Source organism: Sus scrofa, chromosome 11 (assembly GCF_000003025.6).
Source record: "Sus scrofa isolate TJ Tabasco breed Duroc chromosome 11, Sscrofa11.1, whole genome shotgun sequence".
NCBI classification, from domain to species: Eukaryota; Metazoa; Chordata; class Mammalia; order Artiodactyla; family Suidae; genus Sus; species Sus scrofa.
This window is the reverse complement of record NC_010453.5, coordinates 19654768-19678513: the sequence shown is the minus strand read 5'-3', so window position 1 is coordinate 19678513 and position 23746 is coordinate 19654768. Positions and strand designations below refer to the sequence as shown.

The 23746-nt window shown below is 39.4% G+C and overlaps 1 protein-coding gene across 2 annotated transcripts in view; it reads right to left on the bottom strand.

The window, feature by feature from the left end:
- The window catches only part of SUCLA2 (succinate-CoA ligase ADP-forming beta subunit), a 54253-nt gene continuing 38353 nt past the window's right edge, over nt 7847–23746 (bottom strand). The window contains exons 9-11 of one of the 2 annotated variants that reach the window (XM_021065584.1): nt 13935–14055; nt 13012–13100; nt 7847–8629 (exon numbers count right to left, since the gene is read on the bottom strand). In XM_021065584.1, coding sequence (XP_020921243.1) covers nt 8555–8629; nt 13012–13100; nt 13935–14055 — 285 coding nt within the window. In that variant the 3' untranslated portion in view covers nt 7847–8554. The remainder of the gene's footprint in view (nt 8630–13011; nt 13101–13934; nt 14056–23746) is intronic. The other variant, XM_021065585.1, reaches the window with a different exon arrangement.

The following is a 23746-nucleotide window of genomic DNA, read 5'->3' as shown; positions in this document are numbered from 1 at the left end:
AGTGTATTAAGTTTCCCATTGCTGTCATAACAAATTGCCACCATTTTTAGCAGCTTTAAACAGTACAAGTTTAGGAGTTTCCATTGTGGTTCAGCAGGTTAAGAACTTGACGTGGTCTCCGTGAAGATACAGATTCAATCCCTCGCTCAGTGGACTAAGGATCCAGCATTGCCGCAAACTGCAGTGTAGGTCACAGATGTGGCTCAGATCCCGTGTTGCTGTGGCTGTGGTGTAGGCCGGCAGCTGCAGCTTTGATTCGACTCCGAGCCTGGGAACTTCTATAAGCTGCAGGTGCAACCCTAAAAAGAAAAAAAAAGGTACAAATTTATCATCTCACAGTTCTGTGGGTCAGAAATCCCAGTGGGCTTGTCTGGTTTCTCTGCAGAGTCTCACAAAACCAAAATCTGGGAAGACTCCACGACTAAACGCATTCCAGCTGTTCAGAAAATCCAGTTCCTTTCAGCTGTGGGACCGGGATCCCCATTTCCTTGCTTGCTGTCAGCTGAGAGGGCCTCTCCTTGCTCGTGGACTCCTCCATCTCAGGAGACGCAATGGTGCTTTGAACTCTTCTCCTGCCTGGAATCTCTCAACTTCCCCTTCAGCTACAGCTCTCTTGCTTCCAGCTGGAGACTGTTCTTTGCTTTTTTTTTTTTTGTCTTTTGTTGTTGTTGCTATTTCTTGGGCCGCTCCCGCGGCATATGGAGGTTCCCAGGCTAGGGGTTGAATCGGAGCTGTAGCCACCGGCCTACAGCCAGAGCCACAGCAACGCTGGATCCGCTGGATCCGAGCCGCGTCTGCAACCTACACCACAGCTCACGGCAACGCCGGATCGTTAACCCACAAGCAAGAGCAGGGACCGAACCCGCAACCTCATGGTTCCCAGTCGGATTCGTTAACCACTGCGCCACGACGGGAACTCCTGTTCTTTGCTTTTAAGGGCTCCTGTGATTAGAACAGCCCTTGTTATGGACTGAATATCTCTGCCCGCCCCCCCCATTCCTGTGCTGAAACGTAATGTTCAATGTGATAGGATTAGGAAGTAGGGCCTTTGGGAGCTGCTTAGATCATGAATGGGGAGCCCTCATGAATGGGATTAATGCTTTTACAAAAGGGCTCCCACAGAGCTCCCTAGCTCCCTCTGCCCTGCAAGGACACAGCAAGAAGGCATCATCTATGGACCAGAAAGAAGGCTCTCAACAGAATCTAGCGATGCCTTCGTCTTCGTCTTCCCAGCCTCCAGATCTGTGAGAAACACATTTCTGTTTGCCTGTCAGCCACGTAGCCTATGGTATTTCATTACAGAAGCTCAAAAGAACTAAAATAGCCCTCTGGGGATAATCCAGGATAATCTCCCTATTTTAAGATGCACAGCCTTAACCTCATCTGCCAAGTCCCTTGCTGTGTAATGTAACCTAGGCACAGGCTCCAGGGACCCGGCTGTGCACATCTGCGAAGGGGCCATCATTCTGCTGACCACAGACAGGCCAAGGTGAAGTCCAGGAGTTCTCACATATTTGTCCTTCAAGTAGGGAACCTAAAGGCTAAAGGAAAGGAAGGAAGGTTATAATGATGGCAGGGCAGACACGGGGGGCATGGAGGGCACATAACACTCCTTCAGGAAGCTGACTGAAGGGATCCTGGCAAGGTGGGCCCTTCCAGCCTCATTTTTCTAGGATGGCTGCTTCCTGAGTAGAGTTTGCTGCGGACTCCACCATCGGTGGGATCACCAAGCGGAGGGAGGCAAGTGGGGGGTGGCTCTCCCCCAGGAAACATGCCTGGGGGGGAGGGGGGGCGATGCCCAGGAAAGCAGCCGTGTACACACACGGTGGAAGAAAAACAAAACAGAGAAAGAAGCTGCTTACATGTGAAGAAACGAAAAGTTGTCTGTCATTGTTCCTCCTTATGAGGCAAAGTCATGAGCAGAAAAAGATGCGGGCAAAGCTGGCTCTTTGACAAGGAGAACAAAGACTGCTGCCACCTTGATCTCAAGAACATTCAACAGGAAGGCAAATCCCGGCCCTCAAGGACACACGGCCTTGTCTCGAGTCTCCTGCATCAATCATCACGGGCACACCTGCCTCTCCCCGTTTTCTCCTCTCTAGGCTGTCACCCCGACACCAGCTTTTACGTCGTTATTACTTTATCCCTTCATGATCCCCGCTTCATTTTAAGTCAAACTTTAAACAAAAATTGATTTACCAACCTTTGATCTTTCCTCATTTTATACTGCAAACCTCTAAATCTCATTTCAGTTTATCACTGCATGATAAATTACACACATCTGAAAATGGATGTTTCCACAAGACTTTTCTCACCCTTTACGTTTCAACACGACCAAAGAGCATGGCTGTAATTACAGCCCCGCACACCCGACCCATGGCCTGCTAACATCGACACCCATGATTTTCAAATTTCTTTAAATAGAGATCTTTGCCAGACGCAAACAACTCACTAAAAGGTTAACAGTTTCAATGTCCTGCTGGGGTTGTGAGTGTTGTTTCTCCTTTTGTTGTTTTTGCTTATGTTTTCTCTTAACATGTGGGCTTTTAAAATCCCATCTGCTACAAAACACCAGGCTTACTGCCCTAGGTTCTGGAGCTGTAAAGCTGATATAATAGTCAAAATTGGTCCTCTTTGATGCAGAAACTGCAGTTTATATGGATCTACTGAACTGTAACTGGAGAAGTCAAATGTTCAAGTAAGGTGGGGTTTTTTTGTTTCCTTTTTTTTTTTTTTTTTCATATGAAGCAGGTAGGGCTATAAGGAACCTTCATGAGCATAAGGCCCAGCACTTTACTGTGCTTGACTTGACTGTGCTTGGCAGATACTGTTTTTCACAAGTTGAAGGTTTGAGGCATACTTGCTATTGATGCCATTTCTCCAAAAGCATTTGCTCACATCACGTCTCAGTGCCACATTTTGGAATTTTTAATGTTTCGAACTTTTCTTTTCTTTTGGTCTTTTTAGGGCCGCACCCACAGCATATGGAGATTCCCAGGCCAGGAGTCCAATTAGAGCTGTTGCCAACAGCCTACACCACAGCCACAATGCCAGATCTAAGCCGAGTCTGCAACCTACACCACAGCTCACAGCCACATCAGATCCTTAACCCACTGAGCAAGGCCAGGGATCAAACCTGCAACCTCATCGTTCCTAGTCGGATTCGTTTCCGCTGTGCCACCATGGGGACTCCTAACTTTTTCATTTTTGTTATATTGGTTAGGGTGATCTGTGATCTTTGATATGACCACGACTCACTGAAGGCTCAGATGGCTTTTATTTTTTAGCAATAAAGAATTTTTAAATGAATTTAATGAATTATTTAATGAATAATGTATGTTGTTTAGACCTAATGCTGTTGCACACTAAATAATCTATGGTATAGTGTAAACCTTTTACATGCACTAGGAAACCAAAACATTGTAACTCTTTCCTGGATACTTGCTTTATCGCGGTGTTCTGGTGTTCTAGAACAGAGCGCCCATTATCTCCGAGGGGGAGATCGGGTGGGAGGGTGTTAGTAGCCACCGGCCAGTTGTTTCAGCTCTCCCTTCTCCACAAAACTGACTTCCTCCTGTACTGTTACTTATCATTCTTACCCAGATTAGTTACACCCTATTTCAGTTCCCCTAGACATATTGTATCCTCATGTTGACTTCTCAGCTGCAACTGATATTACTGATCATTTTGACTTTGCCCCAGAAACATTCTTATCTTACTTTCCCTGAGTCCACCACTGAGCAGGGTTGGGAGATTACAGCCAAGGCAGGCACTCTCCCTCTTGTGGTCCAAGCACAAGACGGCTCCCAAGCTCCTAGCTTCTCATCCTAGCAGTCCTTAATCTGAGTGAACTCAGCCCTTGATGTTTGCTCTCTCAACACCCAACAGGAGTTGTGGTTTTAAAATACATCAACATGGGGGTGGGGGGATGTGCTTGGGTTATGGGATGGAAATCCTGTGAAATTGGATTGTTATGATCATTATACAACTACAGATGTGATAAATTCATTTGAGTAATAAAAATATGTATAAAAAATTTTTAAGATTTGTTCTCCCGTCTCCTAGACTCTTCCAGCGCACCTGGTACACAACCACAGAGGCTCCAGAGACTTCGAGCCTGGAAAATGGACTCTTCAGGAAACAACCAGACTTGTGAGGGCAGGAACATCGGACCTTTCTTTCCTGTGCCCCCCGTGACCCAGCAGCCTCTCCTGGGTCCCTGGTACCAGAATCCCACCTATAATCCACTCTCCATTCCAGGGGCAGGTTTCACAAATGGAAGTCTGTATTTTCCATATCCCATGGTGTTCATTGAGTATCCTGGCTTCCTCGTCCCTCAGTCCCCATTGCCCACTGCTCTTAACCAAAGACCCATAGTCCCTCTGTTTTATAGCATGGCACCACAATACGGTGGCCACTGCGAAAGAATGAAAACAAAAGACACACAAACAGAAACTGAACCTCAACAGGATGAAAACTTGAATGAAAATGAAGACATGCCCTCAGAAGGGGACAGCCGTGACATAGGGTGACCAGTAACCCTACGAATACATTCTCCCCTGAGAATGTAGGTGAAAAGAAAGAGGTAGAGAGCAGTAGCTACCCTGAGGGGCATGTTCCCTCCTCTACCAGGTTGGCCCAGGTCGACAAAGTAGATGGGACCACTCAAGGTGACATGAAGCAGTGCTGTGCTGCACAATCTGGCCAATCCCCTGAGTCTGCATCAGAAAGCAGTAAAGGACCATGGTGGAGATATAGTGACTCCTTTGAATCTGATGATGATGATAATTATTCTGATAGCTCTGAGGAGTAGTATTTTCATTCCCCTGTAATGTCTGCCCCTCCCCCCTTGCCAAGTGAAGTAGGTGAGGGTGTACAACTCCAGCAAAAGCCCCAGCAAATGCCCTCTGGAGGTGAATCTCATAGCCTCTGTGAGAGATGTCATTCCTCCCTTCCGTCCACTGTGTACAGAGTCAGTGAGGGCGTCCAGTGCGACATTAGAAAGGATGCAGAGCAGAAGGAGAGTGGGAACCAGGATGAAGATGAGTATGAAGAGGAGGTAGAGAATAACTATGAGGACCACGGTTTCTCCCCTCCTTGGTCAGCCCAGCTCAGCACAGTTGATGAGGGCATCCAGTGCGACATGGATAAGGATGCAGAGCAGATGGAGAGTGGGAACCAGGATGAAGATGAGGAAGAGATAAACTATGAGGAGCACAGTGTCTCCCCTACCTGGGAGGGCCAATTCAATGAAGTGGATGAGGGCATCCAGTATGGTGTGAGTTGGTTTGAGTCACAGCTAGAGACGTATCCCCACCGGATGCCCTCCAGAGGGAAAGAGACATTGCCAGACTGCCAAACCAAGAGATCATGGAGAAAACCAGTCGTGAATAGGAAATTAGGTCCAGATGAAGAGCGCATGAAAGATGAGACTGGGGAGGCGTCTAAAGAGAACTTCAAAAGGAGTGAAAAGATTAAAAAGACTGTGAGAGGCAGGAAGCTGAAAGACCAGGGCAGCTTCTCAAATGTTAAGACAGTCTGTTTGTTGAAGAAAAGTGCTGCCTTGAACATGGCGATTCCTGAGGATTCAGGAGACTCTGAGCTGGGAGAGGAAGGTGAAGATGAAATGGATGAGGTCGAATGCCTCCTTGAAGAAGTGAGTCTGAGGAGCCCTCTGACAGCTTCCAAAGGAAGGTCTTATCAGAAGGCTGGGAGGATGCTCAGGGTGCCCCCTGAGAGCGCTCTCCCTCCCCAGCTTATTGCCTGGCCCACGAGAAATAAGTACAAGCTGCTGCAAGTTCATGGTGGATATGAGCGCATCCCTGAGGTGTATCAGTCGGAACAACGGGATGGCTGTGAGAGCAGCGGTGACAGGCTCCGAAGCAAACACACCATGGCCAGGCTGAAAGGCCTGGAGTCCAGGAGAGCCTCCCACAAATGATTGGAATGAATATCACCGAAGCATCTTCTCCCAGGCAGCTACGGTCCTGTGCAAGACCACTGCCCCGAGCAAGAAGCCTGGAGTCAGAGCACCGCTCTGCCTCTTACCTCGGACACTTACTGGCATATGCAAGGCGACTTCCTCATCTACAGGATAGGGGTCATGCCTTTACTTTAACAGTGCTGTGGTGAGAACAAGTTAATTAAAAGAAGTGAACTCAAAAAAAAAAAAAATTTTTTTTAAATACATCAACAAACTCTGATACTTCTCCCTTCAAAAGTAGAGCTAAGGTGTTCCCTGGTGGCCTGGGGGTTAAGGACCCGGTGTTATCACTGATACGGCACAGGTTCAATCCCTGGCCTCAGAACTTCTGCAGGGGTGGCCAGAAAAAAAAAAAAAAAGAGAGAGAGAGGGAAAGGGTAGAGCTGAATTTCCTTCTTATGGGCTGGACGTAGTGATTCATTTCTAATAAGACAGTGGCAGCAGTGACAAGAACATAAATATCTGAGATTAGAACACGAAAGGCATTGTGGTTTCCTTCCTGTTCCCGTCGATCACTTGCTCTAGAGGCAGGCGGTGCCCTATTAGGAGGACAATCAAGCAGCCCCAAGGACAGGCCAACAGGTGGCGAAATTGAGGCCAACAGCCATGCGTGAGCCATCTTGGAAGTAGGTCCTCTTACTGGAGTAAAACCTGCCAAGGACTACCGAGCACCCAGCTAAACTGCTTCCGAATTTCTGACCCACAGAAACTATGAGATAAAAATGTTGTTGTTTGAAAATCAAGTTTTGGCATAATCCATGATGCAAGAATAGAAAACTGAAACACTGGTATTACCAAGAGTCTATATTACATCGTCTCTGAAATCCCAAGCACTGTCTTCTTTCCTGATTAGATCCAACCAGTACAAACACCAGTCTTTTCTGAGCTAATCATTGACTAGAATTCTTTGCAATTTTTTTTAATTAAAAGCTAAAGACTTGTACTCTTAATTATAACTTTATCACAATTTTAAGTGATTAATGGCTCTGATTTAGTCTTTTATTAAAGTACAGGCAAGGAAGACAGATTGATAGACAATGATATATGTATAGCTGATTTGAGTATATATATATTTCATGTAGTCTCTCTATATAATTTCCTTTCCTCTCTCTTCCTCTTTGCCTGTCTCCCTCTTCCCAGTAAAAAATTCTAGTGAGGATGAGAAAGGAGCTAAAAGAAACTGAGGTATACTGAAATTTAGAAACATGCCCCCACTTATACAGCTAGTAAGCAGTGAAGCCAAGATTCAAACCAGATAGTCTATTTCTAAGTTCTATGCTCAAAACCATCATGTTACACTGCCTCTCACAGTATGTTTGTGTCTTTTTTTTTCGGCCATGTATCCATGGCACACGAAGTGTCCGGAACAAGGCCTGAACCCATGCCACAGCAGGGACAATGTCAGATCCTTAACCGCTAGGCTACAAGGGAACTCGTGTGTGTGTATCTGATCACCCTTTTAAGAAATAGGTGGGAATTCTCAGGTTCACAGTATGGTTACATACCCAGCTTACTCCTTGGCTATCTCCTTCCACGGTACTTACACTGTTAGCATCACATGGTCTTAACACTGTTATTAGTTAAATATCAACCGTTCTATATGCAGTGAAGAAAGGATGGCCCCCTACATACACATATACACAAACTGGGACACAAAGACAACCTGTTTGGGGGGGAGAAGGTACCAGAGGGCATACACATAAATAGTGTAATTCAGGTGAAATATCTGTAGGTAGCTTTAAAATATGTAATATCATGCCTAGGACATGATCTACAAATCGGTTCCTCCGAGGTGGTGAGTGCAATGATGAACACATCACCTTCCACTATGTTCACTTGAAAAAGAAAAAAGAAACATCCGAATCACATTGGGAGATTTTTATTAATTTAAACTGACATTGTTAATTTTGTCTGCCACGTCCTTAGTACATACATCCTTACTTGATACAAACCTACAGGTTCTTCTCAACACCACAGGATTATGAGGACCTGCGGTTATCAGTGTTTTGTAATGATTAAAACAATGTTCAAATAATTCACCAGTTACTTCACTGAAATACTTAAAAGAATATTCTGGGGAGTGTCTGAAAGATCTGTTTATAAATAGTGATTGATATATTTAGTTAGGTATTTGGTGTTGAAGATAAACATTTCTTATATAAAACATTGTTTTAATACATCGCTCTACTAATGAAACTAGTTATTAGATATAATACATTTCTAACACTAAAGAATAAAGCTTTATCTTCATATTTATTTTATTCATAAGACTCTTATCAATGATGGATGCTGTATCCAACCATAATAAACTGGCATATTGCAAGTGACATTCTAAAGAAGTGAAAACAAAGGCTGCAACAGAAGAAACTAGAAAACTGCATTACACATTCGTTATGCAAGCAGCCCATTCTGAACAGAAACAAATGCAGACCAAATGCTTCTAAAAGTTTTTGTGCCTAGATGGCAATTACGATCTCCACACACGAAAGAGGAAAGGAACAATAATAACACAAAACACAGTATCTTTAACGATTATAGCACATTTAACATCTGCAGCCATCCACCGGGTTCTCAGATTGGCAACTGGAACTTCACATCCACCTGGGCTTGCTTGGCTAAGGTCACTATCTCAGAGAGCTTTACAACCTAAAAGGAAAGAAAACAAATGCTCATTGTCTCTGTTTTCACAAAAACATAGAATCAGAATGATTGGTCAATGTGAAATTAACGGCATGTTCAATCCTTTTCATTTAAAACACCTGGGCTATTATGACACTGCTATAAATCGCCTCACAGTCTTAGAAGCATTTGCCACTCTTGAAGGACAGTCACATCTGACACTATTCACAACCTACACTGGATTTTATTTATATATATAAAATCAAAAGGTATTAGATACATTTCTGATGTATACATATACCTCTTTTTTATTGCCTAAATTTTATTTTTTCCTTTTTAATTGAAGTATAGTTGATTTTACTATGTTGTATGTTTTACGTGTACAGTAAAGTGATTCAGTTATATACTCATACATATATATACTTTACAGATTCTTTTCCCTTCTAGATTATTTTAAAATATTGAATATAGTTTCCTGCGCTATACAAAAGGTCCTTGTTGTTTACGTATTTTGTATATAAGAGTGTGTACATGTTAATACCAAACTCCTAATTTGTCCCTCCCTTGCCTTTCTCCTTTGGTAACCATTAAGTTTGTTTTCAAAGTCTGTTTTGTAAATAAATTCATTTGTATCATTTTTTAGATTCCACAGATAAGCTATATCACACAATATTTATGTCTTTCTCTGTCTGACTTACTTCACTTAGTATGATGATCTCTAGGTCCATCCATGTTGCTGCAAATGGCATTATTTCATTCTTTTTTTATGGCTGAGTAGTATTCAATTGCATATATATACCACATCTTCTTTATTCATTCATCTGTTGATGGACATTTAGGTTGCTTCCATGTCTTGGCTATTGTAAACAGTGCTGCTATGAACATAGGGGGGTGCATGTATCTTTCTGAATTATACTTTTCTCCAAATATATGTCCAGGAGTGGGATTGCTGGGACAGATAGTAGTTCTACGTTTAGTTTTCTGAGGAACCTCCATACAGTTTTCCATAGTGGTTGTGCCAATTTACATCCCCACCCACAGAAGGAGGGTTCCCTTTTCTCCACACCCTTTCCAGCATTTGCTATTGGTAGACTTTTTTAATAATGGTCATTCTGACCGGTGTGAGGTGATACCTCCTTGTAGTTTTGATTTGCATTTCTCTAATAATTAGCGATGCTGAGCCTTTTGTCATGTGCCTGTTGGCCATCTGCATGTCTTCTTTGGAGAAATGTCTATTTAATCTTCTGCCCTTATCTATCTTTAAAAACAGAAACAGTGACTGTCTTAGCTGGATACTACACAATGCAAAGCACATCTAAATAAAATTTGTTTTTAAAAGAATGTATAAAATTTTAATTTATCATGTTGGGATAGGAGCTTGGGTCTAGGGGTTAGTATTTTACTAACAGTAAATTAACAATTATCAATCTGAATTCCAATATTCTCTCTAGAATCTGAGAATATGAAGCTGGTGCCATATAAAATACACAAATTAAACATATCGAAAACCAAACAACAAATTTAGTTTCTCTCCTCCCCAGAAGTTTTAAAGTTAGACACCTCGAGTTCAGACCCCACCCTGATGCTTATGACATATGATCCTGGATAAGTTAGTTTATCTAACCTCTGTTTCTTCATCTATAAATATAGAGATTACACCACCAAAATTGTATTAAATGAGATAATACTTGAAGAAAAAAAAGCCTTAGCACTGCGTGCACAATAAATTACAAATGGTAGCAGTTACTAATATCATCATCACATTATGTTAATAGTATCATGACTTCCCATAACTTCCTACCCAGTAGGAAAACACTGCACATAACTTAGATCAACTGTTCACGTTCACCTTTCATGGTCTATTGGAGTCTTCTCCTTTCTTCCCATGTCCACAAAGCTCTTCTTAACTCAGGCTCTCATTGCAAACGAGTGTGTTTCAGACCCAAGTTCTACCCTATCCATTACCTTCACTTCACCTCACATCTAATTATGACTCTAGCCAGACTCCATCTATCCCTCACTCTTCCTCTCAACAATTAATTCTACATCTCAAAGTCAAAACAGGCTTTCTGCAAGACTTCCTCCCTACTATTCCCTTATTCAAAATCTTAATTTAAATTCAGGACTGAATATAAGATCCTCTGTCTCTAAACTGCAGTTGAATTTCATTTCCTAGTTAACTACTTTACCCAAGTATGTCCCAAAAAAGGAAGTAAGACCTTTATTATTCTTATAGAAAGATATCACATTAACTTGGCAAATCTTAAGCCTATTTATTGATTAAACCATATACCTGCAAAGAGTATTCTGTGAACCATCTATAAACATGGATGGGAAAGAATCAAAGGTTCTCACTTAGAAACATTTCTGTATCTCCTAGAGAGTGTGGACCAAGATATAGTGTTAAGGAGAAGAAATGAGGTAAAATACATGTTACCATCACATAACGCGGGAAAGGGGAGACATATGTACACATATATGTACATATATTCACACACATATTCACATATATTATTTGCTTGTGTTTTTCAAATAGTGAAAAGATGAACCAAAAAATTCTTAAAAACTTAAAAAAACTGGTTACCTGTGGAGAAGGAACCAAAAGGAAGAGGCATAAAGGCTAGGTTCTTTGAATATACCTTATTTTACAGTTTGACTTTGGAACCATGTTAATATTTATAACAAAAAATTTTTTAATAAATTCCTTTAAAGTAAATAAATGAAACTAACTGTGTATCAAAGTGGGATAAAACAGAGAACTATTTCACATGAATTTTAAAATCCAGTAGATCATGGGGAATACTTCAAAGGACAGAAAGAACTGCACATGCAAATGCTGAGCTGCTTTCAGTCATCATATTATTAGTATTATTATTGTAAAACGTTCATGTCTATATTGAGGGACAAAGCAAATAAATATTTTATATGGAATGGGAAGAGAAAAACAGATATCAGCTAAAGAAAGGAAAAAAACTGTACTCCTGGATTTGCACTGGAAATACCAATGTGTTCTCAGGTATTTCTCTCTTTAAAAAATACATATTTTCCTAGATTTGCCACTTAAAATGTAGAAACAATGAACAGCCCAATAGCTACAAGTACCCTTAGCACTTAAATAGTGGTGCCTAAATGCCATTTGTTTGATTCCAAGTCTGCAGCAAGAAATGTAAAGATGAGCCTGAAATATCTCATAATATCAGAAAGCATATCACAGGGTATGTGGGAAGGACAAAGGACTCAACTTTTAAGAGGTTCCCACTGACCCAAGATGGGATAATCTAAGCATCAATAAAAATAACTACAATGGATTGAACCACATCAAATAATATCTAAATCCATGAGTTCAAATAGCATATGCATACACACACAAACGCAAGACACACACCTAAAAACAGAAACTAAGAAACAAGAGCCTAGGTCACTTTTGTAGGCCATAATGGAAAAAAATCATTACTTTGAAAACTCATCAATAAAAGCAAAGAGGTAAGTCCTGCTTTCCCTATGCAAAATGTACTTCATAACGACAAATAGTTGATACAAGAAAGTTTCACTTTTTAGAAGTATTCCACATAATAAATGAAGAATCACAGAATTAGAATATCACCACTTTGCATAAACAAAATACTGGATCTAAGTTATGAGTGTCAATGACTGCTAGTATTACACAAAGAGAAATAATCTGGTATTTATATTCCTCCTTATGGAATTAGACAAAATCAACTATAAAATACTCTTGCTCCTTGCTTCCCAAAATCAAATATAAATATTATCAACCCTATAGACTGAACTACCAGATTACAGGAAATACAGGAGCAGAAGAGCATGTTAAATGACACCCCAGGGATACAATCATTCACATCCAGACTACAGGCAACACTATAGGACTACCGGCCTGGTTTTTTCAACAAATAAACTTAAGGGGAAAAAAAAAAAGGCAAGGGAGAATCCACAGATGACGAGAAATTTAGTGAAATATTAACCAACTGCCATGCATAGACTTATTCTGATCCTAATTCTAACAAAGAACCTAAGCAAAAAAACATTTAAGAGAATCAGGGAAATTTCAATACATGAGTAGACTATTTTTATAAAATATAAATAAAATACCACTATCCCATCTGAAACAAGTAATAATAATAATTCCTTTATATCATCAACATCTCTACCTTTTATAGATACATGATGATATGTGTGAAATGCTATATAATGTCTGGGACTTGCTTCAAAATCATCATGGGCAGGAAACAAAGTAGGTAAGAATAAGATGAGATAAGATTGGACATGAGCTGATAATTGTTTAAGATGGGTGATAGGTATACGGGGTTCGACACTGCTAGTATTTAGGTGAAACACCAATTATTTTTCATACACTTTGCAAATTTACCCTTAAATTAACATAGCCTGTTTACCATTTTAGCAGCTTCGTCCAAGTCATCACAAGCAAGAATTTTAAGTCCACTGTCTGCTATCAGTGCCTTAGCATCATCAACTCGTGTACCTGGAAATGATTTATGCAAATATAATTATGTTTTAAATATCTACACAAAATCATTTAAAATGTTTGTCACAATGTAAAGTATGCATTTCAACCTACTTCCACCATTTAATATAAATGCTTCTAAATCAAAGAAAACAATGTAAAAATCTAGAGTTATCTTGTGAAATTCTTTGCCTTAGCACATTAATAGTGATTAAGACAAGTCAGAATTCAAGAGAACTCACAACAAATAAATAATGTATCAACTTATACCAAGTAAAACTACGAAAAATTTTGCCCCAATGTTAAAAATACTTTAACGTATGTTTTAAAATTATTCCTCTCACAGTTCCCATCATGGCTCACTGGAAACGAATCTGACTAGTATCCAAGAGGATGAAAGTTTGACCCCTGATCTTGCTTAGTGGGTTAAGGAACAGTAGGTTGCAGATGGGGCTCAGATCCCGCATTGCTGTGGCTGTGGTGTAGGCTGGTGGCTACAGCTCCAATCTGACTCCTAGCCTGGGAAGCTCCATATGCCGTGGGTAAGGCCCTAAAAAGACAAAAAAAAATTTTTTTTTAAATATTCCTCTTATTTAAAAAATATAGAGAGACTCTTATTTTAAAAATACAGCTATTTAGGAGTTCTCCTGCGGTGCAGCCGGTTAAGCATCTGGCGCTGTCACTGCAGTGGCCTGGGTTACTGCAATGGTGAGGGTTCAATCCCTGGCCTGGGAACCTCCACAGTTGCAGCCATAAAAAAAAAAAACCAGCTATTTAAAACTATATTTTACTCCTCAGAATATGAACTTTTAAGGGTTCATAGAATAACTGCAAGATATCTTTTACACTCACCTTGTAACCGTACCACAATAGGTATTTTAATTTCCAAATCCTTTACTGCCATGACTATACCCTGTGCAATAACATCACACCTCATGATTCCTCCAAAAATATTGACCAGAATAGACAGTACCTGTAAATAAAATATTTCGGTAGATTAAAATCTTCAGAGAATAAGTATTTGTCTTTCCTTCTCAAGAAAATATTAGTATCTGTGCCTTATGATAAAAATTAAACTCCACTGGGTCACTTTGCTGTTCCAACTATAATGGAAAAAATAAAAATCATTATTAAAAAAAAAAACAGGAATTCCCTTCGTGGCTCAGTAGTTAACGAACCTGACCGGGATCCATAAGGATGCAGGTTCGATCCCTGGCCTTGTTGTGTTGTTAGGTTGCAGATGCAGCTCGGATCCTGCATTGCTATGGCTGTGGTGTAGGCTGGCAGCCGAAGCTCCAATTTGACCCCTAGCCTGGGAACCTCTATATGCCATGGGTGCAGTCCTAAAATAGCAAAAAAAAAAAAAAAAAATTAACTCCATAAAAACATTTTCAAACCAGCCATCCCCCGCAGCTCTCACTGCTGAAGTCCACCACCCACCAAAACTTATCTCCCCTCCTTGGGTAATTTCAACACCTGGCTCAGAGTCTTTTCCCTCCTGCCCCAGATGAACAAGACCTCCTGACTCCATTTGCTTGTTTCCTATTGAGTGTGGCCATTACCCACATGACTCTCCCAGACCATGCTGTAAGACAACACCACATGTGGCATCTCCAATTTAGGGCTCATCAATTATATCTTCATTTTCCTCCATCTACTCTACCAACTTTTCACATAAACCAGGCCCTCAAGATCACTCAACATCTATACGCCCACTCCTGCCTACATGTCACATCGAAACCTCAGGGCCTGTCCGGGTCAGTGTTTTTTCATCATCACACTGATAGTCTGAATCACTGTTCTATCCTCTACCCAAAAAAATCTTAATTGTTTTTTTTAAAAAAGAGGCTTAGTTCTGAATCACGAAAAAAAAAAAAAAAAAAAAAAAAGGCGGCTTACTTAGCTCATTCAGCTATCCCAGAACTTCTCAACCAGTGAGATACAAATGGGTTAGAGCCGCACCAAGACATCGTTCCCTTCACCCCTTACAACAGCTAAGAAGGTCCTGGATAGCCGGTGCCTTGAGCCAGTGGCCTCTGACAACAAGCAACCTTTCCCACCTACCCCTCATGCCCCAACGAAACATCACTCTCTGTGAAAGCCACGGCATGAAAAAAGTAGAGACACGCTGAGCTACACTAGGCAGTCCTTATCTTTACCACTATTATTTCTAGATTCAAGAAATGAAGGTCTAAAATTCATAATGGAACAGAATCGATAGTGGCCCATTTCTCTCCCGCCCACCTCATTCCAGACAGCTACAGTAAGCACCACAAGGCACCAGCCAGCACTCAAGCCTTCAAATGACTGGATCTCACTTTTACCTCCCGTCCACTTGAACTGGTTACGACCAAGGGCACATCCTTGCCATGACCAGAATGAACGTCTCTAGGGCATCAAATGTGTAAATCCCACTCTCGTTCAATCTCCTCTCCTTTCACCTTTAACACCTTCCACCTCTAACTCCATCAAACCCAGTCTTTCCCTCTCAAAGCTTCTAGTCCCTCAACCCCCTTCTAATCTCCACCAATCTGATGAGCTTCACCACGCAGCCTGGAAGCTACAGCTGAACAAGCCAACGAGACTGTCATGTGCATACGAAACTGCCTCCGAGCCACTCATACCCAGGCTACCTGCCATCCCCATTCAAATAACGCATTCTTGGAGAATTCCAGCCTATTCGTTTATCCATTACAACTTCAAGAAAAAGCAAAAGAGTGAGGGGGAAAAAAAAATGAAGACCTTTGAAACACTAGCATAACCTGAAGAACAGTGTAATAATGATTCACCAGCAATCTTTTCCTTAATAGTCTGACTCACACCTTAGGAGGCCGACTCACATCTTTCAACTTTCTTCATGGGTCTCCTATGCTACTTCAAACCCTCTAACTTTTAGCCCATCATCTTCCTTTCTCCAAACACCTTAAGAAGAAGTAACCTCCTCTCTAAAATTAACCTCATTGCTAATTACCACACTGTGTCTCCTCAGGTCTTTCTCCCTTTTTTAAACCATACTCACACTCTTCTGTATCTTCAAATCGCTTCTTTCCCTCCAGCTACAGAGAGCCCACCTTCTCGGTCTTCTACACAAACACACAAACATCTAGCACACAACTCTCAATCCTACCTCCATTTAACTGCTAGCACTCTAGGTCCTTCTGTGCCTCCACAGACCCCCTGGAATAGTAACTCTCCTCTATGACTCCACACCCTCAATTCTCGGTCACAACTCAACCCAGTGCAACCGGGCCCCTGGCCCCCTCTCCTCTCCTGTTCCTACTAAGGTTCCCAATTACCTCTCTCAGTTTATTCTACATGGTTGCTCTTACAGCATCAGACACTACTGCCCATTCCCTTACTTCTCAAAACTCTTCACCCTGGCCAGTGATGTCGCAACCACTCTCTCCTGATCTGCAACTCTCTCTCAGATTGTCCTCTCCCTCTTTTATTGTGTCTTCCTTCCTAAATCAATCCTTCAACACTGAGTGGGGGAGCGAGGTTCCATTCTCGGTTTCCGAGTATCACTTGCATGAATCATCTTACCAATTGCTAACACTTCAACTTTTCTCAATACACTGAAGACTTTCCAATATACATCCAAGCATTATAGGAAGAATATCTTTACAACTATCTCCTAGGCATAGTCACCACAGTGCAAACTTAACACATTCATTCACAAATACTAAATTTCTTTACTTTGCTTCTAACAGCACAAAAAGTATCACCAACTAATGATTCTCTCCAGGCACAAGTTCCAACCAATTCTTCCCCATGCTACCCCCCAAAAAAAGAAAAAATGAATTTAATGATTTTTTTCATTTTTCATCTTTTTGTAATTTTTTATTAAAGGATACTTAATTTACAATGTTTTGCCAATTTCTGCTGTACAGCAAAGGGTCTCAGTAATACATACATATACATTCTTTTTTTAAATATTCTTTTATATTCTTTTCCATCATGGTCTATCCCAGGAAACTAGATACAGTTCTCTGTGGTATACAACAGGACCTTATTTTTTATCCATTCTAAATATAACAGTTTGCATCTACTAACCCCAAATACCCAATCCCCTCCACTCTCTCCCCGTTAGCAACCACAAGTCTGTTCTCTAGGTCTGTGAGTCTATTTCTATTTGTAGATAGGTTCATTTGTGCCATATTTTATATTCCATATATAAGTGATATCATAGGGTATTTGTCTTTCTTTCTGACTTATTTCACTTAATATGATAATTTCCAGTTGCATCCATGTTGCTGCAAATGTCATTATCATTTCTTACGGCTGAGTGGTATTCCACTGCATATATAGGTACCTCATCCTCTTAATCATTCATCTGCCAACAGACATTTAGGTTGATTCCATGTCTTGGCTATTGTGAATAGTGCTGCTATTAACTCAGGGGGTGCATGTATCTTTCTGAATTACAGTTTTGTCTGGATAGATGCCCAGGAGTGGGACTGCTGGATCATATGATAGTTCTATTTTTAGTTTTTTGAAGCCCCCCCATACTGTTTTCCATAGTGGTTGTACCAGTTTACATCCCTACCAGCAGTGTCGGAAGGTTCCCTTTTCTCCGCATCCTCTCCAGCATTTGTTAATGACGGCCATTCTGACTGTTGTGAGGTGGTAACTCATGGTAGTTTTGATTTGCATTTCTCTAACAGTTAACATTGTTGAGCCTCTTTTCACGTGCTTACTGGCCATCTGTATGTCTTTTTTGGAGAAATGTCTCTCTACGTCTCTTGCCCATTTTTTGATTGGGTTGTTTGTTTTTTGACTCTTGAGTTGTATGAGTTGTTTGTATATTTTGGAGATTAAGCCCTTGTCGGTTGCATCATTTCCAACTATTTTCTCTCGTTCCCTAAGTTGTCTTTTCACTTTTTTTTTTTTTTTAATGGTTTCCCTTGCTGTACAAAAGCTTGTAAGTTGATTAGGTCCCATTGGTTTATTTTTGTTTTTATTCCTATTGCCTTGGGAGACTGACCTGAGAAAACATTTGTATGGTTTATGTCAGGGAATGTTTTGTCTATATTCTCTTCTAGGAGTTTTATGATATCATGTCTTACATGTAAGTCTTTAAGCCACTTTGAGCTTATTTTTGTGCATAGTGTGAAGGTGTGTTCCCGTTTCTTTATTTACATGTGGCTGTCCACTTTCCCCAGCACTACTTGCTGAAGAGACTGTCTTTTTCCCATTTTACGTTCTTGGTTCCTTTGTTGAAGACTAATTGACTATAGGTGTCTGGGTTTATTTCTGGGTTCTCTATTTTGTTCCACTGTAACAATGTCTATTTTTGTACCAATACCACACTGTTTTGATTACTGTGACTCTGGAATACTGTCTGAAGTCTGGGAGAGTTATGCCTCCTGCTTGGTTTCTTCCCCTCAGGATTGCTTTGGCAACTCTGGGTCTTTTGTAGTTCCACATATATTTTTGGATTATTTGTTCTGGTTCTGTGAAAAATGTCATGGGTTATTTGATAGGGATCACATTAAATCTGTGGACTGCTTTGAGTAGTATGTCCATTTTAAAAATACTAATTTTTCTAATCTAGGAGCATGGGATATCTTTCCATTTCTTTGAATCCTCTTTAATTTCCTTTCTTAATGTGTTATACTTGTCAGCTTATATATCTTTCACCTCCTTGGTCAGATTTATTCCTGGGTTGGTTTTCTGTTTTTGCTTTTGGTGAGATTTTTAAAGGTTTTTTTTTTTTTAATATATTACTATTCTAATATTTCATTGTTAATATACAGAAATGCAACTGATTTCTGAATGTTAATCTTGTATCCTGCTACTTTGCTGAATTCATTTATCAGGCTGAGTAGATTTTTTTGTGGAGTCCTTAGAGTTTTCTATATATAATATTATGTCATCTGCATATGGTGATAATTTTACCTCTTCCAATTTGGATTTTATATATATATATATATATATATATATATATATATATATATATATATAAAACATATATATATATATATGTTTGATTGCTATGGCTAGGATTTCCAGTACTATGTTGAGTAAAAGTGGTGAGAGTGGGCATCCTTGTTCCAGATTTTAGAGAGAAGGCTTTCAGTCTTTCTCCATTGAGTACTATATTAGCTGTGGGTTTGTTGTATATAGCTTTTATTAGATTGAGATACATTCCCACAATACTAACTTTTGTGGGGTTTTTTTTTTTTTATCATGAAAGGAGGTTAAATTTTGTTAAATGCTTTTTCTGCATCTATTGAGATGATTATTGGTTTTTTACTTTTCTTTTGTTAATATAGTGTGTTGAACCACCTTGTGAACTTGAGGTGAATCCCACTTGGTCATGGTATATGATTTTTTTTATGTGTTGTTGGATTCAGTTTGCTAAAATTTTAAGAATTTTTGCACCTACAGTCAACAGATACTAGCCTATAATTTTCTTTTTTAGCAATATCTTTGCCTGGTTTTGGTATTAGGGTGATGATGGCTTCATAAAATGTCTTTGGGAGTGTTCCTTCTTCCTCAATCTTTTGGAAACATTTAAGAAGGATCTGTATAAATTCTTCTTTGTATGTTTGGTAGAATTCACCTGTGAAGCCATCTGGTCCCAGACTTTTGTTTGTAGGGAGTTTTTTTGTTTTTTTAAAATTACATGTTCCATTTCAATTTCAATTCTACTGACTGTATTCTTATTTGGTGAGCTATATATTTCTAGAAAGTATCCCATTTCTTCTAGGTTAAAAAAATTGTTAGCATACAATTATTCAGAGTATTCTCTTATGGTTTTTTATATTTCTGTGGTATCAGTTGAGATTTCTCCTTTTTTAGTCCTTATTTGGGTTTTCTCACTCTTCTTCTTGGTGAGCCTGGCTAGAAGTCTGTCAATTTTGCTTACCCTTTCAAAGAACAAATTCTTGGTTTTATTGACTTTTTTCTATTTTTTTAATCTCTATTTATTTCCTGTCTGATCTTTATTATTTCCTTCCTTCCACTGACTTTAGGTTTTGTTTGTTCTTCTTTTTCTAATTCTTGGTGGTAGGTTAGCTTGTTTGAAATTTTTTTTTGAGAAATGCCTGTAACACTATGAACTTCCCTCTAAGAACTGCCTTAGCAGCATTCCATAGTTTTGTATGGTTGTATTTTCACTGTTGTTTGTCTCAAGGTATTTTTTAGTTTCTTTTTTGATTTGTTGAGCCACTGGCTTTTTAGTACCATGTTGTTTAGTCTCCATGTTTTTTCTCACTTCTCTTTTTCTGTTGTTGATTTCTAGTTTCATGCCATTATGGGTCAGAGAAGATGCCTGAAGTAATTTCTATACTCTTACATTTGTTGAGGTTTGTTTTGTGCTCCAGTATATGGGCAATCCTAGAGAATGTTCCATGTGCAGTTGAAAAGAATGTATATTCTGTTTTGGGGGGATGTAATATCCTGAAAATATCAATTAAGTCTAACTGTTCTATTGTGTCATGTAGGATCTCTGTTGCCTTGTTGATTTTCTGTCTAGAAGATATGTCCATTGATGTGAGTGGGGTGTTAAAGTGTCCTACTATTATTGTATTCCCATCAGATTATCCTTTTACTGCTGTTAGTATTTGTGTATGTATTTGGTTGCTCCTATATTAGGGGCATATATGTTGATGACTATAATATAGTCTTATTGAATTGATCCTTTTATCATTAAATAAAGTCCTTCTCTATGGCCTTTTTTTTTTTAAATCTATTTTTTCTGACATGACTATAGCAACTCCCACTTTGTCTTTCTGTTTGCATGAAATATCTTTTTCTATCCCCTCATTTTTTTCCTTTTTTTTTTTTTTGCTTTTTAGGGCCACACCTGCAGCACGCATGTAAGTTCCCAGGCTAGGGGTCAAATCGGAGCTGCAGCACAGGATCCAAGCCACATCTGCGATGTATATCGCAGATCATGGCAATGCTGGATCCCAACCCACTGAGTGAAGCAAGGGATCAAACCTGCATCCTCAAGGATACTAGTCAGACTCACTTCTGCTGTGCCACCACAATGGGAATTTCCAGCCTCTCGTTTTCAATCTATGTGTGTCCTTTGACCTAAAGAGGGTCTCTTATAGAAAGCATATTGTAGGCTCTTGTTTTATCCAGTCTGCCACTCTATGTCTTTTGATTGAAGCATTCAGTCTACTGACATATAGATAATTATTAATAGATATGTATTTACTGCCATTTTAAACCTTGTTTATCAGTTGAATGTCCTTTGTTTTGTTTTCTTTTTTTTGGTTGTATAATTTTCTTCAATTTTATGTTTGTGTCCTCTTTTTGGTTTTTGTGAATCTATTGCCTGGATTTGATGTGTGATTTCCCTATTTTTCAAGTATGTTAACCCCTTCCTATATCTGCTTGTTTTAGCCTGATAGTCATATAGGCTCAAACACATTCTTAAAAAAAAAGTCTGTATTTTCTTCCTCTTCTTTCCCACATTTCACGATCTTCATGTCCTTTCTCCCATCTTCATGTTTATCCTTTTGCTGTTCCTTGTGTTTATCGTCATATTCAGTTTTTCTTTTTGATCTGTATATGGGCTTATTTAAGTGATTACTTTCCAATTGTGATTTCCTCCATCCTATATCTTCTTGCAAGTTACTTAGTCACTCCTCTCCATTATTCATTCTGCTATTCAATGCCTTTAGCTCAGCTTTTGTCTTGGCAATTGAATTTTCTCATTTTTCTTGGCTCTTCCTTATAGTTTCTAGTTCCCTTTTAAAGTAATCTGCATTACTATCAATAGCCATTCTTAATTCCTTCAGTATTTTCACTACCTCCTTTTTGAAGAACTCAGTGTCTCTTAGACTGCAGAGGTCAGTCTCATTGTTTGCTCCTTCAGGGGAAATCTTCTGTTCTTTTAACTTGGAATGGTTCCTACACTTCTTCGTTTTGCTTATATTTTTCTTACTCTGTGAGTTTAGGGAAAATAATTATCTACTGTAGTCTTGAAGGGCTATTTATATTCGGCAGCATCCTTGGGTAGCTTGCGTGGGTTTACTATTTTTTGGCATAAGGGCTGCTTTTGATTTGGATGCTTGCTGTCTCTTTCCTCTGTGTGTGGAGGCCCTTTTCCCCCTGATAAGGAATGTGCAGGTGCACGGCCTGCACTTGGTTGCAGGGGCCTCAGCAGTGACTCTCAAGGAGGAGGTATATGATATATGTATTTGTGTATGTGCTGAGATACAAGGGTTAACTTCAAAACTCCTTAGCTACAGGGATCTTCACAACTTGGCCTCAATTTGCCAAAATTATTTCATATCATTTACCCCAATAATGCTGTATTCTTACACATGAGCATCTTAACCATTCCATGAACACAGTGGCCCTCTCTGGACTCCATGCCTTTGCCTACTTCCTTCCCCTTGCCTAATTCATACAATTCTCAACACAGTTCAGGTCATCATCTGTTCCATGGAGGCCACCCTGATCTTCCCAGTTACCAGCTCTGTCTTCTGTTCTTCCCCAGCACTATATTCGGTTCACCCGCCTAGTCAAACTATAAATGCCTCAAAGGAAGGACCAGGCATTCCCAAATTCAAGCATGGTGTCCACCACAAAGGGACATAATATATATACCGCCACTTCACCGCTATCCACACTGTCACCATTTCCAATTCCAATGCCCTCTGTGTCAGTCCAGCACCAAAACTCCTCATATGCTTCTCCATTCTTGTACATAGGCTCTAAAAGCCATGCTTAGAAATATTAACTAGAATTCTAGTTCACCTTAGTAAGTACTGAACTATTAGATAATTAGATAATATTCTGCTTTTAGAGTTTCTGTCAAAAGAAACTATAGAAATATAATCTCAATAAAGTTTATTTCTAAAAAAATTATAAAACCAAAGAAATAAAGTACATTTTGTATCTCATTTCAGTTTAATATTTAATGCTCTTTGTAAAACTGAATATGGCTAATAACAGTCTATAGACTCAAAGGAAAAGACCTGTAAAATAAAACTTTTCAAAACAATTCTAGAGTCTAAGACCAAGAAAAAAAAAGTCAGCATCATCAATAATAAATATTTATTGAGGACCTCTATATGCACTGAGCATTATGCCAGCCATTTAGAAAAGCAACAATGAGTAAACTATGATCCCTACGAATAACAAACTTAGTCTAAGTTCAGTAAGACTGGTTACGTGAGGTTCGTCATCTTATTTGTCCACAGCCCTTACAAAACTCACACTGGCCACACAGTAGATATATTCCTTTAAAAAAAAATCTAGTACATGATAATATTTATGTTTCTTGGATCACAATGCTTCACATCTCTTGTATTGTGATAATCATTTAGAAATGCATAGTTATAAATTATGAAATATCTATACGACAGATTGTACAAATATTAAAATGAGTGTTTTTGAATAATACTTTACACAAAAAGTGCTCAAGATATTTTAGTCAAAAAGACTCAGGCTATTGGGTGGAAATCCTGTGAAATCAGATTGTTATGACCATTATACAACTACAGATGAGATAAATTCATTTGAGCAATAAAAAAAAAGAAAAAAAAAAACAAAAAGACTCAAAATATGGGTATGAATGGGTGAACTATATGGCATATGAATTATATCTCAAACTGTTTCTAGAAAGACACATATGAAATGCATTTGAATGTGTGTGTGGGTGTGAAATATATATGCATTTAACAAGTCATGAAGAAAAT